The sequence below is a fragment of the Phodopus roborovskii genome, unplaced genomic scaffold (genome assembly GCF_943737965.1).
Source record: "Phodopus roborovskii unplaced genomic scaffold, PHOROB, whole genome shotgun sequence".
NCBI lineage: Eukaryota > Metazoa > Chordata > Mammalia > Rodentia > Cricetidae > Phodopus > Phodopus roborovskii.
The window spans coordinates 35808524-35834394 of record NW_026125281.1 but is presented as its reverse complement, the minus strand read 5'-3'; the positions used below and the strand labels follow the sequence as shown (position 1 = coordinate 35834394).

General features: G+C 47.0%; 1 protein-coding gene across 1 annotated transcript in view; it reads right to left on the bottom strand.

Annotated features, from left to right (window-relative positions):
- The window catches only part of Hephl1 (hephaestin like 1), a 65038-nt gene that overhangs the window by 25016 nt on the left and 14151 nt on the right, over positions 1 to 25871 (bottom strand). The window contains exons 2-10 of the mRNA XM_051199534.1: positions 20268 to 20512; positions 11686 to 11898; positions 10993 to 11172; positions 8203 to 8457; positions 6523 to 6691; positions 4177 to 4316; positions 3913 to 4044; positions 2895 to 3106; positions 1028 to 1178 (exon numbers count right to left, since the gene is read on the bottom strand). Of these exons, the coding sequence (XP_051055491.1) occupies positions 1028 to 1178; positions 2895 to 3106; positions 3913 to 4044; positions 4177 to 4316; positions 6523 to 6691; positions 8203 to 8457; positions 10993 to 11172; positions 11686 to 11898; positions 20268 to 20512 (1697 nt within the window). The remainder of the gene's footprint in view (positions 1 to 1027; positions 1179 to 2894; positions 3107 to 3912; positions 4045 to 4176; positions 4317 to 6522; positions 6692 to 8202; positions 8458 to 10992; positions 11173 to 11685; positions 11899 to 20267; positions 20513 to 25871) is intronic.

The window sequence follows — 25871 nt, the reverse complement described above, 5'->3', positions numbered from 1 at the left end:
GGACGTCCTTTGAAGTCTGGCTTTCCCTCTACAGCATGACCATGTCCTCACTCACAGCTTAGTTTCTCTCTTTTATTGTCAACTGAAAAATATAACGATGCATGCCTGCAATCCCAGCACCTGGGTGTGGAGGCAAAGTTCGAGATTGGTCTGGGAGACAAGAGCCCCTGTCTCACAAACAAACAAACATCAGAAACAAATCCATGCTCAGTTACAGCAAAACTCTCCTGGAGGCTGACACTGAAGGTCATTGCTCCCTGAATTCCACAGGTCCAAGAGGGGCTTCTGTGGGACCTTAGCATTGAGGGGCATGGGAGTTTGTGGCTTGATCGCCGTGGTTATTGTTAACCTTGGGCTTTGGGAACTTCCTGAGGTAGGGAGGGATTTAAGAGCTGACCTATGTATTCATCTATATTGCTTTAAACGGTAGTAAAAAGTGTTATGCTTGGAGCCTCACAGCCTCCCACACACTGAAACAATACAGTATGCTAGCGAGTCCGGAGCTTGTGGTTGCGGTATCTGGCTCTGCTTGGCTGCATTAGGCAACATGGCTGAGACCAATAGAATCCTTGGTTGGCCACAGACAATCACTGGGTGGCTTGCCATTATGATATAAGGAGAAACTGAGAAAGAATTAAGTCATTATCCCAAATTAAGATGAGGTGGAAACCCCTAGTGTTTGCGGAATTAATCCTTGCAGTGGTCACTCATTCTAATTGATTAGATGTATTCACTATGATAATTCTCCGTTATCTCCTTCTATCAGTCAAGATGTGGGAGAGTGAGTATCGTCGGTCATTCTCTACACTTCGGATCTCCTGTGTCCTTCCCTACTTCAAACTCTGCATTGCTTTGTCTAAGGATGACACAAGGTCTTGCCAGTGTCAGACTCACAGAATCTCTGGGAGCTCATGAACGTGAAGGCATGAAATGAGTTATGTCCTGACCACAAGCAATACCAAAGGCACCAAAGTTAGGCGGTCAGGCAGGCTCCAGCACGTCTCCCAGGGTGCTCAGCCTTTCATACCGTGCATCTGGTTGGACTTAATGAACTCCTTGTCTTCTTTGTCAACACTGAAGGGGTACAAAGCAAACTTCTGGATGTTTTCATCAAGATACCGGCTGAGGTTCTCATCAAAGACCGTGAACAGTAGGTAAAATTCCTTGTCTATTCCTTTCTAGAAGGAATGGAGAAACAAAGACATAAACGTAGAGCTTGAAGTAGTCCTAAAAGTCGCACAAAGTGGGTCATCAACCTAAGTGAGGACGCTGAGTGGGATCGGTCACTTGTTGTCCTCACGCCTAACATGTGTGCTATCCAAGCCACCCTCGCAGGGACCGTCAGCTATGCTGTCCAACCGCCTCTCTCTCGATGACAGTATGTAAGCTCAGGCCCCTGCCTACCCACCTGCCCTTCCTGTACTCTACATATTTCTATCACTGTATGTGTTGAGAAAAGAGGGAAATTGAAGAGGAGTAGGGAGAAGGGAGGAGAGGGGAGGGGGAAGGGAAGGAGACCGGGAAGACGGACGGGATGGGACAGAATGCTGAATCTGGGAATTTCATTGAATGGTTATGTCGGGGGCAATAATGGTCAGAAATCAGCCTTACGTCATCCGACCATGCTCGATGACACCCCTTCACCCCACCCGGGAGAGACAGTGACTGGAAACTGACTGGAAAGAAAACAGTCCTCTCTAAGCCCCTCCCCCTCTCTACCTGTCTAGAAGAATCTGACCAGGTTTTAGTCTACAGAGAAACTGACATATTTTCTAAGGCCTATTTACACTACAAATGACTTTATCTTTGGTCAAATTGTTTTGTTTATCAACCAAATATCAGGTATTTTACTGTTGTTGTTTTTCTTGTTCTCTGTTTTCATCGATCCTGAGTTAGTAGTCTTACTATGAATACTATTTGGCCTAGCAGCATTTTCTGCAAACTCTAAGAAATTCTCCAAGTTTTCATTGAGCAGATGCAACAGAAAAGCAAATCAGAACTCCTTTGTAGTAGTTCTTGGCCCTTAATCTCTTTGGCTCAGGACTTATTCACAGCAAAAAGCAGGTTAGTGTCCTGGGAGAGGAAGGATTAGATGACCCCCAGTCCCGTCCTGCACTGCTATGACTTCAGATCTACCAGACTTGAGTGTCACACGGTCTCCCTGAACCTCAGTTTCTTCACCTTTGAAATGCAAACCACCAAACACCACCGCCTTCTGTTGCTGTTGAGACACAGGGCACATGCTTGCTGTATCACAGAGTTTTCTAAAGCTGCTTCCTCACAGAGATAATTGACAATCCAAGATAGATCAAGATGTTTTCTGTCCTTGAAGTCTAGACAGACAATCCTTGTGCCCGTGCAAGAGGTCTATACAATGCCAGATGCTATTAAGAGTCAGCATTTAGATGGATTGCCCTGTGTTTCTGGTTGGGAGGTAATTAGTGAAACACGTGATTGGGTGAGCAGATCTTCCACTTTCCATGAATGAGTTTAATTTGTATACATGCAGCTGGAAATCCTAGGCTTTGCCTTGTCCATCCATGCCACCACCCAACCCTCAGAGTTGGGACACACAAGCAGCTGTCTATGTGCCTTCTCTTCCTTTCAGCCACCATAATCTCCAGTAACTATGGCAACCCTTAGCTTTGACACAGATAGAATCGCCTGGGGATTCTGATTGGACTGTTTGGATAAAAAAAAATACCAACAGTGCTCATGGGTGTACCCAAGTCTGAGAGACCTCACTCAGCAAGAAGGACCCCGATCACACACTCTTATAGGTCAGTTTCAGAAGAGACCCTGCTTTGCTAATGGCCATTGCTGCTTAATCCCAGTCACACTGCCAGCCCTTTGCACCAACAGCCCTAGGAAGAGTGTAGTGACACTGAGCCTACCTGTGTCCCATCAGGATTGAGGGAGCCCTTTTTACAGACCAACAAAGGCCCTACGAGCCCAGCACTAGTGTCCTTAATTGGCTGCACTGCTGAGAAGTAAAGATAGGTCAGGCAGGGGGGATCTTCGTCCGTCGGGCTGACGCTCTCGGGCACGGTCCACCTGTAGGTGAAGGTTTCGCCTGGCTTGACGTGAGCCCCTGGTTTCAGAAATCCTGCGGATGCAAATGAAACAGTTTTACATAGGCAAGAATATTAAGCTTGCCAGGCTTTGTCTCCAGTCCTGGATGGCTCTCCCGGATGGGATGTTTTACAAAACGTTGGTTTTGTTCTTACAAACTCTACACTGAGGACCCCTGGACCTCAGATGCCGTTTTATGAGACAGAAGCTGAAATTGAAGTGCTTCTTTCCGTGCAGATTGTATCCTACTTTGTTCTCATACTATGCTTAGCCAGCCAGTTTTAAATGAATAGTAGTGTTCCATTCACACAATTAAACACAAGTCTGTAAGACACCACCAATATCTTCTATATGCAATATATCATACACGGTCCTACAGAAGACACCCTGAGAAATTAAGCAAGAATCCTATCTTTGGGCCCTGGAGTGAAGGCTCAGCAGTTAAGAGCACATACTGTTCTTGCAGGCCTGAGACCAGTTCCCAGAACCCAATATCAGGTGGCCCACAACAGCCTGTAACTCCAACTCCAACTCTTCTGGTCTCATTGGGGACCTGCATACACCACACACACACACACACTCACACACACACACACACACACACACACACACACACACACTCACACATACACACACATACAACACACACACACCAAAGCTGGAGTTATGGATATGCTCCATATTGCTCCCAACATCTGCATGGCTACTCAGGATCCAAACTCAGGCCTTCATGCTTGCACAGGAAGCACGTCACCTGCTAAGCCGTTATCCCTGTACCCTGTCTCGCTCTTAATCCTTTCCTCACTCACCCTTTCCTCGATAAGCTGGGTTGAGACTTACCGTCTATATTTGGAGCTGCATCGGATGCCTTGTCATAGAACACACCATGAGGTAAAATGCTGTAGACCTTGTCAGCTTTGTTGGCAAAGGTCACAAGTAAGGTATCACCCACCTCTGCCTTGATGACTGGACCTGAGGAGCCAGAGAAGACGATGAAAATCGATGGCAGAAGTAAACCCCAGCGGAAGAGTCATGCTTCCGCGGGATGTCTGCTCCCCGGTGACACACCCCCTCCAAACCCTCAGGGCCATGTCCTGCCCGTACCAAGGATTCCAAGATGGGCTTCAGTGTCGGAGGGCACCTTCCTTCTGCTGAAAGTGGCGTCAACATATTCCATGTACCGAGCCTTCCAGTATCTCCCTCCTATTCTGTTTTCCGCTTGTGTGAAGTACGCTGAAGAGTCGCTGTGGAGAGATGTGGGAATCTGTGGGAATCTGAGAGCTCATTCGGCTTCATCTCCCAGATGCGTTCATCATGGAACCGCATTTTGCACCTGCTCCAGGGGATGTGACACCCTCTTCTGGCCTCTACAGGCATCGGGCTTGCACATGACACACAGACATGCATACAGGCAAAATACCTATACACATAAAAGTATTTTATATCAACTTGAAAAATACTGTGTCCTTGCAAATTAAAAAAATAAGAAATGAAAAGGTACACTGAGGAAATCCAGAGAATCTTCAGGCCACACTTTGAAAACCTGTACTCCGCGAAATTCAAAAATTTACTGGAAATGGACAATTTTCTGGCAGATTTCACTTACCATACTTAAATCAAGAACAGATAAGCATGTACTCACTTATATATGGATTTTAGACATAGAGCAAAGGATCACCAGCCTACAGTCCATGCTGCCAGAAAAGTTAGGACATACATGGTCCCTTGGAGAAGGGGAAGGGGACATGACCTCCTAAGCAAATTGTGAGCAGGGGGTAAGGGAGAGGGGGTAGGTTAGGAGGAAGAGGAGGGGAGAGGAGGGCATGAGGGAGCAGGAAGATCGAGTCAGGGAAAGAACAGAGAAAACAAGAAAAGAGACACCACAATAGAGGGAGCCATTATAGGTTTAAAGAGAAATCTGGCACTAGGGAAATGTCCAGAGACCTACAAGGATGATCCCAGCTAACAATCTAAGCAGTAGTGGAGAGGCTACCTTAAACGCCCTTCCCCAATAATGAGATTGATGACTACCTTATATGCCATCCTAGAGCCCTCATCCAGTAGCTGATGGAAGCAGAAGCAGACACCCACAGCTAAACTCTGAGCCGAACTCCTGGAATCCAGTTGCAGAGAGGGAGGAGTGATGAGCAAAGGGGTCAAGACCAGGCTGGAGAAACCCGCAGAGACAGCTGACCTTAACAAGGGGGAGATCATGGACCCCAGTCTGATAGCTGGGAAACCAGCATAGGACTGACCCAGACTCCCTGAATGTGGTGTTAGTTAGGAGGACTGGGCAGTCTATGGGGCCTCTGGTAGTGGATCAGTATTTATCCCTAGTGTATGAATGGACTTTGGGAGCCCATTCCACACAGAGGGATACTCTCTCAGCCTAGACACATGGGGGAGGGCCTGGGCCCTGCTCCAAATGATATGACAGACTTTGAAGACTCCCATGGAAGGCCTCACCCTCCCTGGGGAGCAGAAAGGGGATGGGATGGGGATTGGTGGGGGGGGGGAACAGGGGAGGGAACTGGGATTGACATGTAAAACAAGCTTGTTTCAAATTTAAATAAAAATTATCAAAAGAAAGAAAGAAAACTACTATGTTCTCTGGAAGCCCAGTGACTAAAGAGGAGGGCAGGGGAGGTTTCACTTAAGAGACAGAGTAGTCTTGGGTTTCAAAGGAAAGGGGCATTGACTAGACAGGGAGGAGAGGGCAGAGAGGCTGTGTCGTTTGCACAAGAATCTCATTAGACCTCATCAGCTTATCTCCATCCATCGCCATCTTATGCCCCCTCTGATACCTAACTGCTCCGCATGGCAAAGGCCTTCTGTTCTGTAGTGCAGTGCTTCAAATGGCCCTGAGAGAGGGAGGGAGGGAAGAAAGGAGGGAGAGGGGAGGAGAGAGAGAGGGGGAGGGAGAGGGAGGGAGGGAGAGGGAGGGAGGGAAGGAAGGGGGAGGGAAGGGGAGGGAGGGAAGGGGGAGGAAGGGAGGGCGTGAGTGAGGGAGTGAATGTGTGGATGATGAATAGACAAGTGAATAAATCTGTGAGTAAATGAATGAGTGAATTATGAGAGGATAAATGAATCAGTAAGTGAATAAATGAGTAACTGAATGAGTGAATGAATGAATGTTTCTAGCGTTTTGATCTAACCAATCATCACAAATAATCACTTTCCTATTTCTCAGCAGCCTGCTGTTTTATGAACTGAGTCAAAGGAGGAGTGGGGGGGGCAGATAGGTGGGGGAGGGGCAGGAGGACTGGGGGGAGGGGAAACTGTGATTGGTAAGTAAAGTAAATGAAAGCATTGAATAAAAGTAAGTTAGTTAAAAAGGTAAAGAGTCTACGAGCTGTGGCATCATGATGTCTGCCATTGCACTCAGTGAGATCCCAGGGAAGAGCCTGCTGCTCTCTGGAGAGGAGTTAGCAGCGCCAGCAGAATTCTCACCTGCCAGATGCATTCAGGGGAAGTCCTGTGAACCTGTCGTAGCCTTGGGGGCCGTAGTCCCAGAGGACTTTCTCGGCTGCTATGAAGTAGTGCCTCTGTTGGCCCCGCATCTTCGGGTGAGGGGCACTGCCTCTGCAGTTACCCACGCTGTACTGCCCCAGCATACCAGCTGCATGGAGAAAACACACAGGCCGAGGCGTGGGTCAAACGCCCGACTTCATTGGTATTTAAATTTTTATTCAGAAAATTGGACGACACACAGAGCTAACAAGAAAGGATAGATGTGCGGGGTATTTTAAATGCAACACATAAAAGTTCATCATTTTAAACGTGAAGAAAAACAAGTAAATCCCCGATAGAAAATGGGCAGGGGCCAGTGGGTCGTCCAGAAAAGAAATAACGCCTGCCGCAAACACAGGGAAGGCTCTGTCTTGACTGTAATTATGCAGCACCGCAGTTCCTTGGCAGGACTGCCACAGGCTCACATGCTGTGGGTGAAGAGTGACAGTGTCTGATGGGGAGGGAATTAGGCAGTGTGTGTCTGAAGCCTAAAACATTAAGTCACTGTCTGCTCACTCCTATGGAAACATGGCTGCACAACACCAATGGGTAGGAAAGTGAGCAGCAGCGAAGTGGAGATATACCGGCTTTATTTCATAGAGAGAGAGCGCTAGATGGGATCGTTTGTTTTAAAAATCCAATCACAGAGACATTCACGGTTACAAGCACGCGGGGCGCTTGCAGCACACCCGGATTTTGTTCCCAGCACCCATCTGGTGGCTCACAACCGTCTATGAGTCCAGTTGCTGGGGTCCAGCTCCCTCTTCTGGCCGCCATGAGCACTGCATGCACATGGCTCCCATACATACATGCAAAGCTCATACACATGAATATGAATAAACCTTTTTAACATAATTGTATAAATTTATAGTCTTATGATAATTTTTTCTGAGGGTATGGGCAATTCAAGAAATATTTTATGCTGGTCAATGTATAAATACCCATTAATGGCTACAAGTACTAGCTAGACCGAGCTGCCATATTAGCTTCAAATGGCTGTTGTTGTCTTGGTTTAAATCTAAATTTGGAATTCGTACGTGAGAAAGTTTCTTCCCAAATTTAAGAGTGCTGGCAACATAAGCAATAGGAACCTGGGGATTGAAGAGATGGCTCAGCAGTTGAGCACAGTAACTGCTCTTGCAGAGGACCCAGGTTCAATTCCCAGCACCAACATGGTAGTTCATAGCCATCCTTAACTCCCATTCCTTCTGACATCTATGAGCACCAGATACTCACATGGTGTATAGACATGCACGCAGGCAAACACTCATATGCATGAAAATAAAATAAATAAATCTAAAGTAAACTGTTAAAAGAATAGAACCGGTATTGCCCATCTGGCCTTTCCATACTAATGTCCAGAACATGTCACCTGGGCTGAGTTTAGCTGGAATAACCCAGCTGACTGACACCAGCCGCAGAAGGACAATGGACAAGAAAGTGTTATCTACACCACCTGAATGTCCCGACTCTAACTATGAGCATCTGTGCGTGGCAGTAGCATCCACATTTCACCAGACATTATTTTTTCTGGGTAGGAGCACCCACACCATCCTCTCCACACAGTGACGCGGTAGGAGCACCCACTCCTCCTCTCCACACAGTCTCGGTCCGTCTTACCTTGCAGATGGTCGCTGACTTGGCAGGTTATCATCCACTTTCCTGGGTTCTCCACTATCATCTCCATTGTGAGGAAGGTGGCTGGGAACAGGTTGACAACATCCGCCCGGTGCCCTCTGGTGATGAAGGTGTTACCATAAAAATAGATGGAATGGATGTCTATCTCATTCCCCATCCCAAACAGGTGCCAGGACACAGATTCACCAACACACATCTCGGGCTCGGGGAAGTTTCCGAAAAGGAATCCATTGAGGGCTGCAAACACAAACACACCAGTGGAAGACACTCCTCTGCAGATCCGAGCAGGACAGGAGCCTGGGTGAACACTCGGCAGCAAGGCTGGACCATCAGTGCGGGCCGTTGCTACCCGTTTCCCTGTGGCAGTCTCCAGTCTGGAAAAAGTCCCACTACTCACAGTGCTGAGTGCTCAGCCCTACCAGGGACGCCTTTACCAACCCTCCCTGGAAAGTCTCAGGACACTGTGACAAAGGGGAGTGACAGGATGGATGGAGGTGCTGGAAAGTGCTGGCTCCTTGATGTGGCATGGCTGTCACACTCATGAACTCACAGCATCTGTGGTTACCTGTACAAGATCAAGGCAGTTAACAATTCCAGCACAGGTAAGGGTAGGGATTCAGGAGTGTCTAAGGGGTGACTGGCAGGTGATGGATGCTGGGGGAGGAAAAGTCATTTTTCTTTGAGAGTATGGTCATTGGCATGCTGTCCATGGCCCATGGGTGGCCAGGGCAAGCTCAGGAGCATATGGGCAGTATTAATTGAACTCAGTAGGTTAAAATTAATAACTAAATTTAAAATGAAGATATGAGGTTGGAACAGAGATATGATGGCGGTTCTTGGAGCAGGGAATAGGGTAGATATGATCAAGATTCATTGTATATATGTATGAAAATATCAAAGAACAAATTAAAGTTATTATTTGGGGGCTGGAGAAATGGCTCAGCATTCAGGAGCTCTTGCTGGTCTTACAGAAAACCTGATGTGATTCACAACACATAAACACAACTGTGCCTCACGTTAGTTCCAGGGAATCCAATACCTCCTCTGGCTTCCTCAGCACCAGCCACAGACAGACACATGCAGGCAAAATACATACACATTAAAAAATAAAGATATTGTTCCTAACATGATAATGGTTCAGACAGCACCATCTATTCTAACTTATCCTAGTGGATTTAAATTAATTGATTAATAAACCTTGAATTTATTTAACAACTTTTATAGATCAGTTTCTTTTCAAGTTATTTCATATATAATTGGTATATCTCCTTTTCTAGGATTAACTGCGTGCAAACTCCTAGTTCTGCACACACACAGACTGCTTTTTATTACAAAAGTAAGTTTTGTTTACACAATTCATATCTTTGGGGGAGCATTTCACTGCAAAATAATAACTCCTGGATGGCAGGGGAGTTTTGCGTGGGTGGCTAAGCCTTGTACTTTTTGGTTTTCTGCAGTGTTTGGGGTCTCATCTCCAAGTTCTGAAGAATAGAGATAAAACTGTTCCAACCAATGATTTCCACTCAGGTCCTGTCCACATCCCTCTTCCTCATTTTCTTTGCTTCCTGACCTTTTCTTCCCTCCTAAAACATTTTCCAAGCACCGCTACATAGTAGACTGATGAGATGTCACCGGAGAGGAAATGGAGGGCATGTTATACAAAGAGGATGTGTGTACTGACAGGTGGTCCTGCCTGGCTGAGTGATCCCAGCAGAGGCAGCCAGATGGAAATGCACAGACTGTGGGCACCTCGCTCAGGCTCTCTCGGGCAGTTCTGTGGCACAGATTAGCCCCTGGCCTGTCTGTTGCTGGTGGTCCTCACCTTAGACTCTGCCCGCATCACATGCTGCAGCTCCTTCTCTTCCTTTCGTGATTTCTATAAGCGAGTGAACACAAGCTCTTGTGTATAGCGAGTGCTCACTAAATCTTGATAATTTAAAGAATGTCCAGGAAACAACACATTCACAAGTATGCATTTAAACTCCACGCACAGCTTGGTTCTGAGAGTTTGGCAAAGGCTTGGAAGATGGTTGCTGGGTAAGCAGAATTGTTATGTGGTGAGATTTTATTCTCCCTTCTGGCAGTGTAGGGCTTACCTCACATTCTCTGGGCTTACCTCAATGCCCAGTTCCTTCCTTGCGGGGAACCCAGAGCAAAGTTAGCATCTTAACAGGCATCCTTCCTACTACTCTCTTAGATACTAACATGCTGATAATTTTCCATTCCCTATGACTGTTCTCCTGTTAAGCATGATGCAGCCTGATCCTGAAAGAGTCCCAGCTGCAGTCTTACCGTATAGCCACTTATCTTACAGCAGACCCCTGCATCCTGCTTGGAAGGACGTTCTGCCTCCCTCACGTCCTCCCTCTGGCCCAGTCCTCCACTACTCAAACCCCGTGGTTACATTCATTAAACGAGACTTGATCAGCATTCTGTCTGTCTCCATCTCTCGTGTCTCTTGTCCCCTCATTCTCCTCTCCCCCCGGGTCCCCATCGACTGACCCCGCAGGCTGGGACACTTCCTCATTATGTCTCCCTTCTGTTTTCTGTACCGCTGTCTTGTCTGTCCCAGTCAGTGTAGCACATGGCCCTGTCCTGTCTCCGACTGTTGGGATTCAAGACATACTGTGTCTTATGTCACTTCCAAATCACCGCCTTCCGAATCTACACACCTCGCAGAACCAGGTCCTGGGTTCCCACGTGCCTTGCTTCCCTGAGCGATCATCCTGCAGAGGACCCTCGTGTGCCTCTGAGGTCACGGCACATACTCACCATGCATCTTATTGCTCCTCTGGAAGACAGCATCACTCTTGTCAACAGAGTTCGGGGCAGTGCAGAAATGCCGGATGTTTTCATCCAAGTACCAGCTCTGGTTCTCATCCACGAGAGTGAACATGATAACGAACTCTCGGTCCACATCGGTCCTCATCCCTGAGTATCTGTTCAATACACCTTTCAGGAACACCAAGAGTGAAGAAAAGGCAGTTAAAGGTCAACTAAATCCTGGAGAGGCATCTCTCCCGCCAAGCGGCGTTCGGTGCATTTGACAGGGATAAGTCAGAATAACCTACATCCTACAACACGCCAGCAGAAGCCAGTTCTGATGGAAATAACAGAACCGTAGAAAAGTCACAAGGCAAAAGTCAACCATATTCAGCAGAGGCACATGTGGGACCAAGAGGGGAAACGGGAGGCACCGCTGGCCGCTGACGACGTTGTTCACTCTCCTACGCGTAGTTTTGTAGATTTCTGTTTTTACTAAACATGGGTTTCTGAACTCTGCCATGATTTGTAAAGAACTGTTTGCCCTGCTATGTCAGCATGAACTTCTGCGTTGCCTAGAGAAAGGTTAGTGGAAGACTCCAAGCAAAGAAGGTGAAGAAGCAATGGCTGAACCTTATGCTCATTTTCCACACCAAACCCCATTCCCTGAAAAAAGCTTTTGGAGGTGAGGAGGCTGCCTACCTTGCTTACACACCAGCAGGGGCCCAATTAGCCCAGAGCAGATATCCTTAGGGGCATCAATGTGTGAGTGGTACACCCAGGTCAGGCAGTTGGCGTCTGCTGGGGCGGGTGCATACTCTTCTCTCACGGGCCAGACATAGGTGTAGTTTTGGCCAGGGGGGACCATATCATCATCCTTGTTCTTCCCAGATGTCCCATCTGGGTATAAAGCTCCTTTCACCCAAAATAAAAGGAAAGATGCCATTAAAACCCAGAGATCTCATCCTATAGTGGAGGGGGCAGAACTTTCTAATCAAATGTGAGTGACTTTGAGCGCGTTTGCTGTGGACCTTGAGGCAGAGGCGTCTGAGTTGTTAATGCCCTGGCTTCCACCAGCAAAGCTCTAATGCGGAGCTCTACCCACACAAAGACAGGGGAACTCAGACAGGACACGCGTGCAGATTGCTTCTCCCAGAAGCACAGTCTTTCTAACAAAGACGCCGATGGTCCTGCTGTACCAGTCCAAAGACACACAAGCAGTGGAGGCAATAATGAGCACAACTTGGGGACTTATTACAGATTCATCCCCCATGTGGGTATCATTAGGGATGAGATGGGGGTTAGGATTGATGGGGGACGTCCTTCTGTATGCTATGAACATTTCTCTTACTGGTTGATGCTATGCTATGAACACTTCTCTTACTGTATGCTATGAACATTTCTCTTACTGGTTGATGAATAAAACTGTTTTAGTCAATGGACAGGCAGGGTTAAGCCCGGCAGGAAATCCTAACAGGGATGGAGAAAGGCAGTAGGTGGAGTCAGAGAAATGCCATGTAGCTGCTGAGGAGCCAAGAGACTAGGGCATCACTGGTAAGCCAAGACCACATGGAGATACACAGATTAATAGAAATGGGTTAATAATTAAGAGAGAGATAGCCAATAAGGAGCAGGAGCCATCTGCCAAACAGTTCATAACTGATATAAGCCTCTGTGTGTTTATTTGAGACTGAATGGCTTCAGGGCAGAAACTTCTGTCTACTTGTGGCATCCAAATGTTTGGCAAGAATCTCTACATAAAACCTGACAAAATCTTTTAAAAGATTTTTTTTTTTTTTAGCTTTGGAGCCTGTCCTGGAACTAGCACTGTAGACCAGGCTGAACTCAAACTCACAGAGATCTGCCTGCCTCTGCCTCCCAAGTGCTGGGATTAAAGGCGTGCACCACCAACGCCCGGCTTAAAAAGATTCTGAACAAAAGGACAGAGGCAAGCATGACTTCTTGGTGTCAGCTTCCTGACTCAGTGTTAGCGGCAAAAACTGCAGGGCTCTTTAAAGAGGGCCTGGACGCCGAAATGGTGTTTCTGAGCAACCGGTGGCATGCTTCCTGGTGGTAGCATGGACCTAGAGACTCCACAGTTGTAGCAATGAACATGGCTTCTACCAGTACCTCCACTCTCAGGAAGAGAAGAAATGGGCAGAGCCCACCGGCATTTTAACCCTAGCCATGCTGCTGAGCAGATTAAAGACTCATGTGGTCAGAAAAAGATAGAGATGTACAGTAAAGACAGATCCAGATGAAAAAAAATAGACAAGACCTCTAAACAGTTACAGTGTGTTTAAAAATATACATAGACGGGAGAGAAAAGAATAAGGGCAGAGAAAGTCCTTAAAAAAGAAATACAGTAGCTGGGCAGTGGTGGCGCACGCCTTTAATCCCAGCGCTGCGTAGGCTGAGGCAGGTGGATCTCTGTGAGTTCAAGGACAGCCTGGTCTACAGAGTGAGTTCCAGGACAGCCAAGATACACAGAGAAACCCTGTCTCAGAAAACAAACAAACAAGAAAAAAAGAAAATAAATATAGTAATAAAAAGCCACATAAAGATGGAAAATACACAGAGAGCCTGGATACTGTGTGTCATTGTGCTGTCTTTAAGCTGTTTGACTGTTGGGGAAGGAGCAACCGCTGCTAAAAAAGACATTTGATTATCAATGCTGCTGAACTAATCCAACCCATATATTTTGAAAATGCCTTGACCTCAAATTTTAAATTTAAGGAAATGTTACTCTGGAAAAGAGGTTCTGCTTTTGTTTCCACAGAAAATGAAAAGCTGTGGATTCCTTCCAGACTAATATGGTTTGATCAAGCCAGACTGCCTGAAGCAGTGGCCCAGATGATCCAACTTCCAAAACAGCTGAGATCGTGCACCTCGCAGACCACTACAGCCAGGGTTTGGCCATGGTTCTGGGTCCCTGAGCATTGACCGAACCCCCAAAGAGCAGGGAGCAGTTTGGAGAGAGCTATGACAAAATTCCCAAACATTGTTGATAAATGTTTGTTTTCATTTAAACAGAATTGGTTGTAAATGGTGAATGATCACAGTCCATCTCTTTCTAAAGAAAAAAAGGAATATGATATAGAAATGAATACTTTGCATTGTTATGGATTTTGGTTTATTGATGCAACTTTAAGGTCAATTTTGTAGGATGTGTATTTCTACTCTTGTTTAGGTATTGTGTTTATACAACTCTTTAAACTGTAATGTATAATTAAATACAGATTATAGACAGTCACCTATAATAGTGAAACTTAAGTTATATTAGTCAGGCTTCCTAGATATATTTCAAATGGGTAGTTATTCTTCAAAACCTTTCAAAGATCTACAGAATGTGGCATTTAAAATTGTTTATTAGGGTTTTTCATGACTACGAGACACAACTTCTCCTGGCAACACTAATTACATCAGACAGGAAGATGGGCATTGGAGAAACTTGTTATGGTGGTAAGCCTGGCCGATTGGGCAAGGAACTGTTCTTGTATGGACTGCTGACATCTAGCACACTGTCCAAACTGGACAAGCAGGTTACAAAGAAAAGTGACTGCTGAACTTGCCAAGGGACAGGATGGTCCTTCAAAAAGTCTGCCAGACATTCTGGGTCTATAGGCTGAAGAGAGATGCCCCAACAGAGAAGCTTTGGGGGTCAACTAACAATCTGAGCAACAGTGGAGAGGCTACCTTAAATGTCCTTCCCTGATAATGAGATTGATGACTACCTTATCTGCCATCCTAGAGCCCTCATTCAGTAGCTGATGGAAGCTGAAGCAGACACCCACCGCTAAACACTGAGCTGAACTCCTGGAATCCAGTTGCAAAGAAGGAGAAGTGATGAGCAAAGGGGTCAAGACCAGGCTACAGAAACCCAGAGACAGCTGACCAGAACAAGGGGAGCTCAACGACCCCCGACTGAGAGCTGGGAAACCCTGCTCTCTAGCCAGCCTCCTCTAAGGCAGCAGCTCAAAGCCACAGGTCTGGAGCCAAGCCACAGTCTTCGCTGAAACACACAGAGCCCTGCTTCCTGGGGCCGTGCACTTCTGTCCTGCACCGCGCCCACCCACCCCCACCCCACCCCCGTCACGGCGCTCATTCAGCCTGCCACCCTCGGTCACGTGTGCTTCAGCGGTCACTTCCCAGCTGGCCTTCCTCCTGCATCTCCTGTCTGTCTGTCCCCCGCTCAGTCGTCCCTCGGCCTTTCTCATGGCAGACATGACGGTCAGACGGATGTGCATCTCCACAATCAGGCCTGGCAGGCTCAAGCAGCCCCGAACTCTTGAACTAGATCAGTTCTCTAGAGCCACTGCCATTAGACAGCCGAGGAACAACCCCTGTATGCCACGTTTTAGCTAGGTGACACGGATGTCTCCTTTTAAAAAAGAATTTCAGACTGTAATGATGAAAATTAAATACCTACCACATAAAGGTACGGAGGCTTGTTGACAAAACATGTAAAGAGCCTAACACCGTGCCTGGCATGTGGTAATCATCAAAAGAAACACTGCCTATTGTTTAGTCAAACCATTGCTCAAGTGTCAACACGTATGTATAAATGGGACATACAGAATGCGTGTAACCACTTCATTTATTCACAGCTCCCATGCTACGCTATAAGAGCCACAGACCAGGGTTCATTCTCACCCGCTGGTGTAGCCACGGGATCTAAACCGGTGCCTGCCCCGAGGGCTGCCCAATACATGTCTTTTGAGTAAAGAATGAGTTTATGACATTGCCTAGTGGTATCTTCACCCAAAGCCTCATGAGTGAGATAGGATTTACGGACGGACGGACACGGGCGCGGATCGATGAGAACTGACAGGTGTGGCACTTGTCTGGAACTTTCGACTGGGATCCCTGCTCTCACCCATGGATATGAATCCCAGGTGTTTGATTCCCCGTTTGCGCTGTCCTGACAGGGAATTTCTGGTGTCTGTCACTGAAATGAGGGGCCGGAGCGTCACAGAAACGCTGGTGCCTGCTTACAGGAGGAAGACTTACCGTTCGGGACCCCAAATAAAGTGTGAGTGTAAGGCACGATGCTGGTCCCAAGCCCAGATCAGCTTCCCAGCTCTTTCCCTACTCTGCCCCTGCACAAGGCTTGGCAGGTGCTGCTGTGCACGTCCTCGTCGTAGGCAGCGCTACCCAGCCAGCAGTGTCTGGTTCCCGTTTACTCCCAGGCCTAGGACTCCAGAGCCTTTCCTTAGACCGCGAAGAAAACTGACCAAAGGGCGGGCGCCTAGGGAGGAGGGGAGGAGCACAGCACGGGAGGAGGGGAGGAGCACAGCGAGGGAGGAGGGGAGGAGCACAGCGAGGGAGGAGGGGAGGAGCACAGCGCGGGAGGAGGGGGAGGAGCACAGCGCGGGAGGAGGGGGGAGGAGCACAGCGAGGGAGGAGGGGAGGAGCACAGCACGGGAAGAGGGGAGGAGCACAGCGCGGGAGGAGGGGAGGAGCACAGCGAGGGAGGAGGAGGGGGAGCACAGCGAGGGAGGAGGGGAGGAGCACAGCGAGGGAGGAGGAGGAGCACAGCGAGGGAGGAGGGAGGGGGAGGAGCACAGCGAGGGAGGAGGGGGAGGGAGCACAGCGCGGGAGGAGGGGGGAGGGAGCACAGCGAGGGAGGAGGGGGGAGGAGCACAGCGAGGGAGGAGGGGAGGAGCACAGCGCGGGAGGAGGGAGGGGGAGGAGCACAGCGAGGGAGGGAGGGGGAGGAGCACAGCGAGGGAGGAGGAGGGGGAGGAGCACAGCGAGGGAGGAGGAGGGGGGAGGAGCACAGCGAGGGAGGAGGAGGGGGAGGAGCACCGCGTGGGAGGAGGGAGGGGGAGGAGCACAGCGAGGGAGGAGGGGGAGGGAGCACAGCGAGGGAGGAGGGGGGAGGAGCACAGCGAGGGAGGAGGAGGGGGGAGGAGCACAGCGCGGGAGGAGGGGAGGAGCACAGCGAGGGAGGAGGGGAGGAGCACAGCGCGGGAGGAGGGGGGAGGGGGAGGAGCACAGCGAGGGAGGAGGGGGAGAGGGAGGAGCACAGCGAGGGAGGAGGGGAGGAGCACAGCGAGGGAGGAGGGGAGGAGCACAGCGCGGGAGGAGGGGGAGGAGCACAGCGCGGGAGGAGGGGAGGAGCACAGCGAGGGAGGAGGGGAGGAGCACAGCGCGGGAGGAGGGGGGAGGGGGAGGAGCACAGCGCGGGAGGAGGGGAGGAGCACAGCGCTGGGGGAGGGCAGGGGCTGTTTTTAGTAAAGTGTATTTTGCAGTTTATTAAAAAATTGTTTTTAGACAGATTTAAGCACAGTTCACAGACAGGCACTCAGCAAAAGAATAAATGTGTGTGTGTGTGTGGGGGGGATTGTCAGAGCAGAGTGGCCAGTGTAACAATTTTGAAAGCTGCCTCTTGGAAGCTGTACAATCAAAGTCCATGGTGATGTCACAATAAGACAAAATATTCTATATTCATGTAATGATGGGAGATGTCATTCTGTAAATATGTTTCTCATACTGGTTAATGAATAAAGCACTGTTGGCCAATAGGAAAGCAAGATAGGCGGGACTGGGAGACAAGCAGGAGAGAGGAAGGAGTAGGGAGGAGTCAAGATGGAGGACGGAGAGATTAGAGCGCCAGCCCCTCTCTCTGGTAAGATGAGACCACGTGGAAATACTTAGATTAATAGAAATGGGTTAATAATTAAAACAGAGCTAACCTATAAGAAACACTAGTAATGGCCAACAGCATTATATATAATACAGAGTCTCGGTGTGTTAATTGGGGCTGGTGCTGCGGTGGGACCAGGCTGGTGGGGAAAACTACTCACAACAATGTAGACATAAAAATGTTAGCAAAGTTTTAGCAGACTAATATTTAGATGCTTAAGACATTTACTATTTCATGGCCAAATAAGAGTTGTCTTCATGACATCAAAGTTACAAATCAGTTAATAAAACATAAATAGATTCAAGGGCAAGTATCACAGTCACCTCAATAGAAACAGAAATTAATCCAATGACACCCGGGACTCTTTTGAAAAACTCTCAGCCACCTAGGAATTATTCGTTAACTCAATAAAAGGCAACTAAGAAAACTCCACAGCTAACATCAAGGTCAGGGAAAAGGAAAACCAATTTCTTTCTTTCAAAAACCGAAACAAGACAAGAATGCCCACTCTTGCCACTACTATTATTAATATTACCCTGAAGCTTTGCCAGTTTAATAAGGAAAAGAAAATTAAAGCTCTAAAGGTTGGCAAGAAAAGGGCTACTCATCTTTAGTCATGACGATGCTGTGTTTTCAAGTTCAGGGAACCTACTAATGAACAAGTTTACCCGGGCAGGAAGACACATGCCCAGTCCACAAAATCAACTCTGTTTCTATACACTACGGAGAGGCCATCCAAAAAGAGGAAGGGAGGGAGGGAGGGGAGGGAGGGAGCAGACATCTGTGAAAACTGTGGCATGCCTATAACCCCACACTCATGAGGCAGGAGGATCCCAAGTTCAAGGCTGACCTGAGCTACCAAGCAACACTTTCTAAAAAGAAAATAGAGCGTTCACCAATGGCCCATAATCACATGGAGGGAGGGCCTGGCCTGGTTATTACACTGAGTTTTAACAAGAGCCCCAGCGGGGTTAAGGGCCAAGGTGTGTGTGCTACATCTGTACACAGGGAGGACAAGGCAAGGGACTCGTGTGCAGCAATTGGGGGGACAGGTGACAGGCAACGTCATCAAACACAACTCGACCGTCACCAGCTGTAAGGACGTGGCCCACGCACTTCCGCATGGACCTTGATTTCTTATTTATAAAATGATAATACCGACCTGTGTGGGGGGAGGTACTTGCTGTATAAGAGAATACTTACCAAGCCCCGGGTCAGGATCTAGGGACAGTGCCCAGAACAACCCAGGTTGGTCTCTGCCCTCCCCCCACCCAGGGAAACCTACCTTCTAAGGTTGAGACAGGTACAAAGAGCAAGAGAAAACAAAAGGTCTCTTTTATTGTAACAGCTTGGTAAGTGCTATGTAATGAGCCAATGGGCCCCAATATAGGAGGCACATATAAGACAGGGCCCAGAGATGGCTTCCTGTGCAGGGACCTACGGAGGACTTCAGTGGTTCTAGTAATACCTCCAACTGACTTTGAGCAAATCTATTTTTCTGAGTTGGAGGCTTATGACCTTCGCAGATGGTCTGAAGGGTTTGTGATATAAATATATTTTTACTACACATGTGCGCGCACACACACACACATACACACACTGCACATGTAGCCCAGGCTAGCCTCCATCCCCGGTCCTCCTATCTGTACCTCCACGGTGCTAGGATTACAGGCGTACTCCACCTCCATGAGGTGCTAGGAAACAAAGGCGCTTCGTGCATGCTAGACAAGTGCTCGTCAACTGAGCTACACTGTGGCAAGGCCAGCACTCATGTGGACTTGATAGGCTGTAGGGACACTCGCCTGTGAGCATGCCTAGGAGAGGTTGCCTTAACTGGGTTAAGTGAGGTACCTGAAGTGGGTGCCACCATTGCATGGTGGGCCTGAAATGTCGGTAATGTCAAAGGCTTGTTCTCCTGAGGGAAGGGCATGTCCCTTTGGCAGAGCTGAGGTAGAGCCTAATGGAAGGTCTTGAGGTCACAGTGGACGGGGAGGGGACAGCCGACTCAGTTCTTTTCCCCTCTCGCCCATGAAGAAGTGCCTTTGCCAGGCCCCGGTTCCATGTTGGGATGCACAGCATCCCAGGGCGAGGACCCAGCAGTCGGTCATGACTGAACCTGCTCAAGTGGAAGCCAAAGGCATCCTTTCTCTTTAGGAGTTGGTTCATCGTACGCATCTGTTACCGTGAGGACAAACTAGCAGTTACAAACACATGCCCTTCTGACAGCTGGAAAATCTTCCTATTCCGAAAATCCAGCACCACAGTGCTTCATTTTGTAAACTGATGAGGAATGAGGGAACTCTTGAGGGCCAAGAAGGAGGACAGGGATGCCCCACAGAGGGAACCCCAGGGAAAGCTCCCAGACAGCCACCGCACAGCCCGCACTGCCACTACAGACAGGAGAGGCTGCCTTCCGCCAGCGTGGAGTGGAGTCTGGAGGGCCAGCCTCAGCTACGCGAGACTCCCTTAAAAAAGGAAGCGGGAAAAGGGATAAAGGGGAGGAAAAGAGTGGAAAGAAACGACAGGCCGGGGTAGGGAGAGCAGAGGGAGACGGTGGGCTTCAGAATCAGTGCTTTTTGCACTGTGTGGTGTCTGTCACTTATCGCCCTGGTGAAGTAGGAACCGGGAGCGTCACCTTCGGAATCCTTGTTGTAGAAGACGCCATGCGGGTGCAACGAGAAAGGTCTGGAAGCGAAGTTCTTCAGGTGGATAACGATCACGTCGCCCACTTCTGCCCTCAGGATGGGGCCCAGGAACCCGAGCCAGGGGGGCTTGGGGATCTCCGTGGAGTAGCTGCCATCTGTGAAGTGTCTGTAAACCGCCTTCTTGTAGATGCCGCCTATCCGGTTGGGCCCGCGTTCAAGAAATAAGGTTGCAAGTCTGGAAGCGAGAGGGAAAATGTTTCAGTCGCAGTTGGCAGAGAACCCTGCATAGTTGGTCCTTGACTGGCCGTCAAATGCTTGTTCCCATTTCTAACGTGTTTTCACATAATCAGTGACCTCTGTAGACCCAGCACGATTAGCTATTACTTTGCCGAAGTGGGGATGAGGTTCGGCTAATTGCCAAGTCAAAAGATATAAACACCACCCACAGCCAAAGGGAGAAGAGTCAAGTGTTTGGAAATCGCACGGCCCGTGCACTCGCCCCTTCCAGGATACAGGTTCTCCTCCACTTCTGATCCATTTGCTTACTGACTGTGTGTGTGTGTGTGTGTGTGTGCATGCGTGTGCGTGTGTGTGCGTGTGTGTGCGTGCGTGCATGTGTGTGTGCGTGTGTGTGCGTGCATGTGTGCGCGTGTGTGTGTGTGCGTGCATGCGTGTGTGTGCATGTGTGTGCGTGCATGCATGTGTGTGCGCGCGTGCATGCGTGTGTGTGCATGCGTGTGTGTGAGTGTGTGCATGTATGTGTGCGTGTGTGTGCGTGCATGCATGTGTGTGCGTGCGTGCATGTGCGTGCGTGCGTGTGCGTGTGTGCGTGCGCGCGCACGTGCATGCGTGTGTGCATGTGTGTGCGTGCATGCGTGTGTATGCATGCATGTGTGTGTGTGTGTGTGTGTGTGTAGTGCGCTCAGGTATATGTGAGTGTCCTGGTTCATGTACACACATGTGCACACGTATGTGGAGCCTGGAGTTAAACCTCGGGTATCTTCCTCAGTCACTACTCACTTTGGGTTTTTTATCATTATGAACTTATTTTTTACATTCTAACCCCAGTTCCCCCTCCCTCCTCGGCTCCCCCTCCTCCCATCTGCTACACAGAGCGGGCAAGGCCTCCCCTTTCTGTCCCATCAAGTTGTTGAGGCAGGACCAAGGCACCTCTGCACCCCGACGCCCCGTCTAGGCTGAGCAAGGTGTCTCTCCATACAGAATGGGCTCCACTGAGTCAGTCTGTGCATGAGTGTTAGAGCTTGGACACTGCCAGTGAACTCACATATTGTCCCAGTCACACCATTGTCACCTATATTGAGGGGGTCTAGTTCGGTCTTATGCAGGTTCCCCTTTGTCAGACCTGAGTCAGTGATCTCTCAGTAGCTCGGGTCAGCTGATTCTCTGGGTTTCCCCATCATGATCTTGACTCCTTTGTTTATATTATCTCTCCTCCCTCACTTCAATTGTACTCCAGGATCTTGGCCCACAGGTTAATTGTGGATTTCTGCATCTGCTTCCATCTGTTTCTGGAAGAAGGTTCAAGTTTCTCTGAAGTTATGGATTATAGGCTGGGTATCTTTTGTGTTAGGTTTGGTATCCATTTATGAGTACATACTATACTATAATTGTCTTTGTGGTCTGGGTTACCTCAATTAGGATAGAGTTTTTCCAGTCCATTTGCCTGTGAATTTTAGGATGTCATTGTTTCTTACCATTGAGTACTCCATTGTATAAATGTATCACATTTTCTTTATCCATTCTTCAGTTGGGGGGCATCTAGGTTGTTTCCAAGATCTGGCTATCACAAATACTGTTGCTATGAACATAGTTGAACAAATGTCCTTGTGTGTGAATGTGCCTCCTTTGGGTATATGCCCAACAGTGGTATTGCAGGGTCTTGAGATAGGTTGATCTCTAATTTTCTGAGAAATCGCCATACAAATTTCCACAGTGGCTGTACAAGTTTGCACTCCCACCAGCAATGGAGGAATGTCCCCCTTTCTCCACATCCTCTGCAGCATAACCTGTCATTAGGGTTTTTTTTATCTTAGCCATTCTGATGGTGTAAGATGGAACCTCAGAGTGGTTTTGATTTGCAGTTCCTTGATGACTAAAGATGTTGAGCATTTCCTTAAGTGTCTTTCCACCATCTGAGATTGTTCTGCTGAGAATTCTCTGTTTAGATCTGTACCCCATTTTTAATTGGATTATTTGGTAGTTTGATTTCTGGTTTCTAGAATTCATTGTATCATCAGAAAGTAGGAAAGGTTTGACTTCTTCTTTTCCAATTTGCATCCCTTTGATTTCCTTTTATTGCTATAGCTAGAACTTTGAGTGCTGTATTGAAGAAATATGGAAAGAGTGGCCAGCCTTGTCTTGTTCCTGATTTCAGTGGAGTTACTTTGATCTCTCTCCATTTAGTTTGATGTTGGTTGTTGGGTTCCTGTATATTGCCTTTATTATGTTTAGGTATGTTCCTTGCATCCCTATTCTGCCCAAGACCTTTATCAAAAAGAGGTGTTGAATTTTGTCGAAGGCTTTTTCAGCATTTGTGAGATGATCATGTGGTTTTTCTTCTTTCAGTTTGTTTAAATGGTGGATTACATGGTGGATTTTTGTATGTTGAACCATCCCTGCATCTCTGGGATGAAGCCTACTTGGTCATGGTGGATGATTTTTCTGATGTGTTCTTGAATTCGGATTGCTAGTATTTTATTGAACATTTTTGCATCTATGTTCATGACGAAAATTGGTCTGTAATTCTCTTAGTTGTGTCTTTGTGTGGTTTGGGTATCAGGGTAACTGTGGCCTGATAAAAAGAGTTTGGCAATGTTTCTTCTGTTTCTATTGAATAATTTGAGGAGTGTTGGTTCTAGATCTTTTTTGAACATCTGGTAGAATTCTGCACTGAATCCATCTGGGACTGGGAAACTGTTGATAACTGTTTCCTATTTCCTTAGGGATTATAGGTGTGTTTAAGTTATTTATCTGTTCTTGATTTAATTTTTGTATATGGTACTTATCTAGAAAAATGTCCATCTCCAATTTTGTGGAGTACAGGTTTTTGAAGTATGACCTGATGCTTCTCTGGATTTCCTCAGTGTCTGATGTTATGTCTCCCTTTTCATTTCTGATTTTGTCACTTTGAATATTCTCTCTGTGTCTTTTGGTTAGTTTGGACAAAGGCTTGTCTATTTTGTTGAATTTCTCAATGAACCAACTCTTTGTCTCATTGATTCTTTGCATTGTTTTCTTTATTTCTATTGTGTGGATTTCAGCCTCAATTTGACTATTTTCTGCTATCTACTCCTTCTGGATGAGTTTGCCTCTTTTTGTTCTAGAGCTTTCAGTTGTTCTGTTAATTCATTGGTGTGGGGTTTCTCCAGCTTCTTCATGTAGGCATTTAGAGCTCTGAACTTTCCTCTCAGCAAGGCTTTCATTGTGTCCCATAAGTTTGGGTATGCTGTGTGGTCATTTTCATTAAAACAGATGTCTTTTATTTCTTTCTTTGACCCAGTGGTGGTACAGATGATCATTTTTCAATTTCCATGTGTTTGTGGGCTTTCTGAAATTAATGTTGATGTTGAATTCTAACTTTAAGCTGTGGTGATCTGATAGGGTACAGGGTTAATTCCAATTTCTTTCTTTCTTTCTTTCTTTCTTTCTTTTTTTTGTATCTGTTGTTTGCTTTGTTACCAAGTATGTGGCCAATTTTTTAAAAAAGGTTCCATGAGGAGGTGAAAAGAAACTATCTTCTTTTGTGTTGGGGTGGAATGTTCTATGGATGTCTGTTAAGTCCATTTGAGTCATAACATTTGTTAGTTCCCTTATTTCTCTGTTAAGCTTCTGTCTGGCAGATCTGTTCAGTAGTGAGAGCTGGGTGTTGAAGTTTCCCACTATTAGTGTGTGGGGCTTGGTTTGTGATTTAAGCTTTAGTAATGTTTCTTTTACAAATTGTGTTTGGGGCATAGATATTTGGAACTGAGATTTCCTTTTGATGGATTTTTCCTGTGATGAATAGGAAATGCCCTTCTTTATCTTTTTTGATTGATTTTAGTTTGAAGTCTATTTTGTTAGATATTAGGATAGCTACACCAGCTTGTTTCTTAGGTCCATTTGATTGGAAAAAATTTTTTCTCAACCCTTTACACTGAGGTGACGCCTGTCTGTGAATTTAAGGTGTGTTTCTTGTACTCAGCAGAAGGATGGATTCTGCTTTTATATTCAGTCTGTTAGCTTGTGTCTTTTTAGAGATGAACTGAGACCATTTATACTGATGGATATTAATGAGCAGTGATTGCTAGTTCCTGTTATTTTTGTTTTTGTTGGTGGTGATGGCATTGCATGTTCAGTTCCCTTCTCTGGGGTTTGCTGCTGTAAGCTCATCTATTTCCTGTGTTCTTGTGGACATAAGTGATTTCCTTGGGTTGGCATTTTCCTTCTAGTACTTTCCGTAGGGCTGGGTTTGTGGATATTGTTTAATTTTGGTTTTATAATGAATATCTTGTTTTCTCCATCAATGGTTATTGAAAGCTTTGCTGGGTGAAGTAGTCTGGGCTGGCATCCATGGTCCCTTAGTATCTGCCTAACGTCTGTCCAGCACCTTCTGGCTTTCATTGTTTCCATTGAGAAGTCAGGTCTAATTCTGATAGGTCTGCCTTTATATGTTACCAGGCCTCTCTCCTTTGCAACTCTTAATATTCTTTCTTTATTCCGTATGATCATTGTTTTGATTATTATGTGGTGAGGGGTATCTTTTTTTTTTTGGTCCAGTCTATTCGGTGTTCTGTAAGCCTCTTGTATTTTCACAGGCATGCCCTTCTTTAGGTTGGGGATGTTTTCTTTTATGATTTTGTTGAACATGTTTTCTATGTCTTTGAGTTGGACTTCTTCTCCTATCATTATTATTCTTAGGTTTGGTCTTTTCATGGTGCCCCAGATTTCCTGCCTGTTCTGTGTTGAGAATTTGTTGGGTTTGATTTTTTTTTTTTTTTTTTTTTGACTGATGAATCTATTTCCTCCAAATTATTTTCAGTGCCTGAAATTCTCTCTTCCATCTCTTGTTGTTTATGCTTGCATTTTTGGTTCGTGATTTTTTATTTTTTACCCTGATTTTCCATTTCCAGAATTCCCTCAGTTTGTGTTTTCTTTACTTCTTCTACTTCAGATGTCATGTCTTGAATCGTTTCCTTCACTTGCTTGATTGGTTTTTTTCTTGGTTTTCTTTAAGGGATTCGTTTATATCGTCCATTGTTTTTTGTTTTCTTCAAGAAAACTTTTCATTTCCTCTTTAAGGGCCTCAGTCATCCTCACAGAGTCGATTTTAGGTCTTTTTCTTCAGCTTCATCTGTGTTGGGATGTTCAGGTCTTGCTGTTGTAGCTCCACTGGTTTCTAGTGATGCTGTATTGCTCTTTGTATTGTTGAGTGTGTCCTTACCGGGTTGTCTATGCATCTCTTCCTCTAATCGGCACAGGTGGGGCTTGTGCTTCAGGAGTCTCTCTCTCCAGTTGGCACAGTTGGGGGCTGTGGCTCCGTTGACCGCTCCTGCTGGTGCCCAAGCTCAGGTGGTCACTCCTTGAGCTGCAGGTGG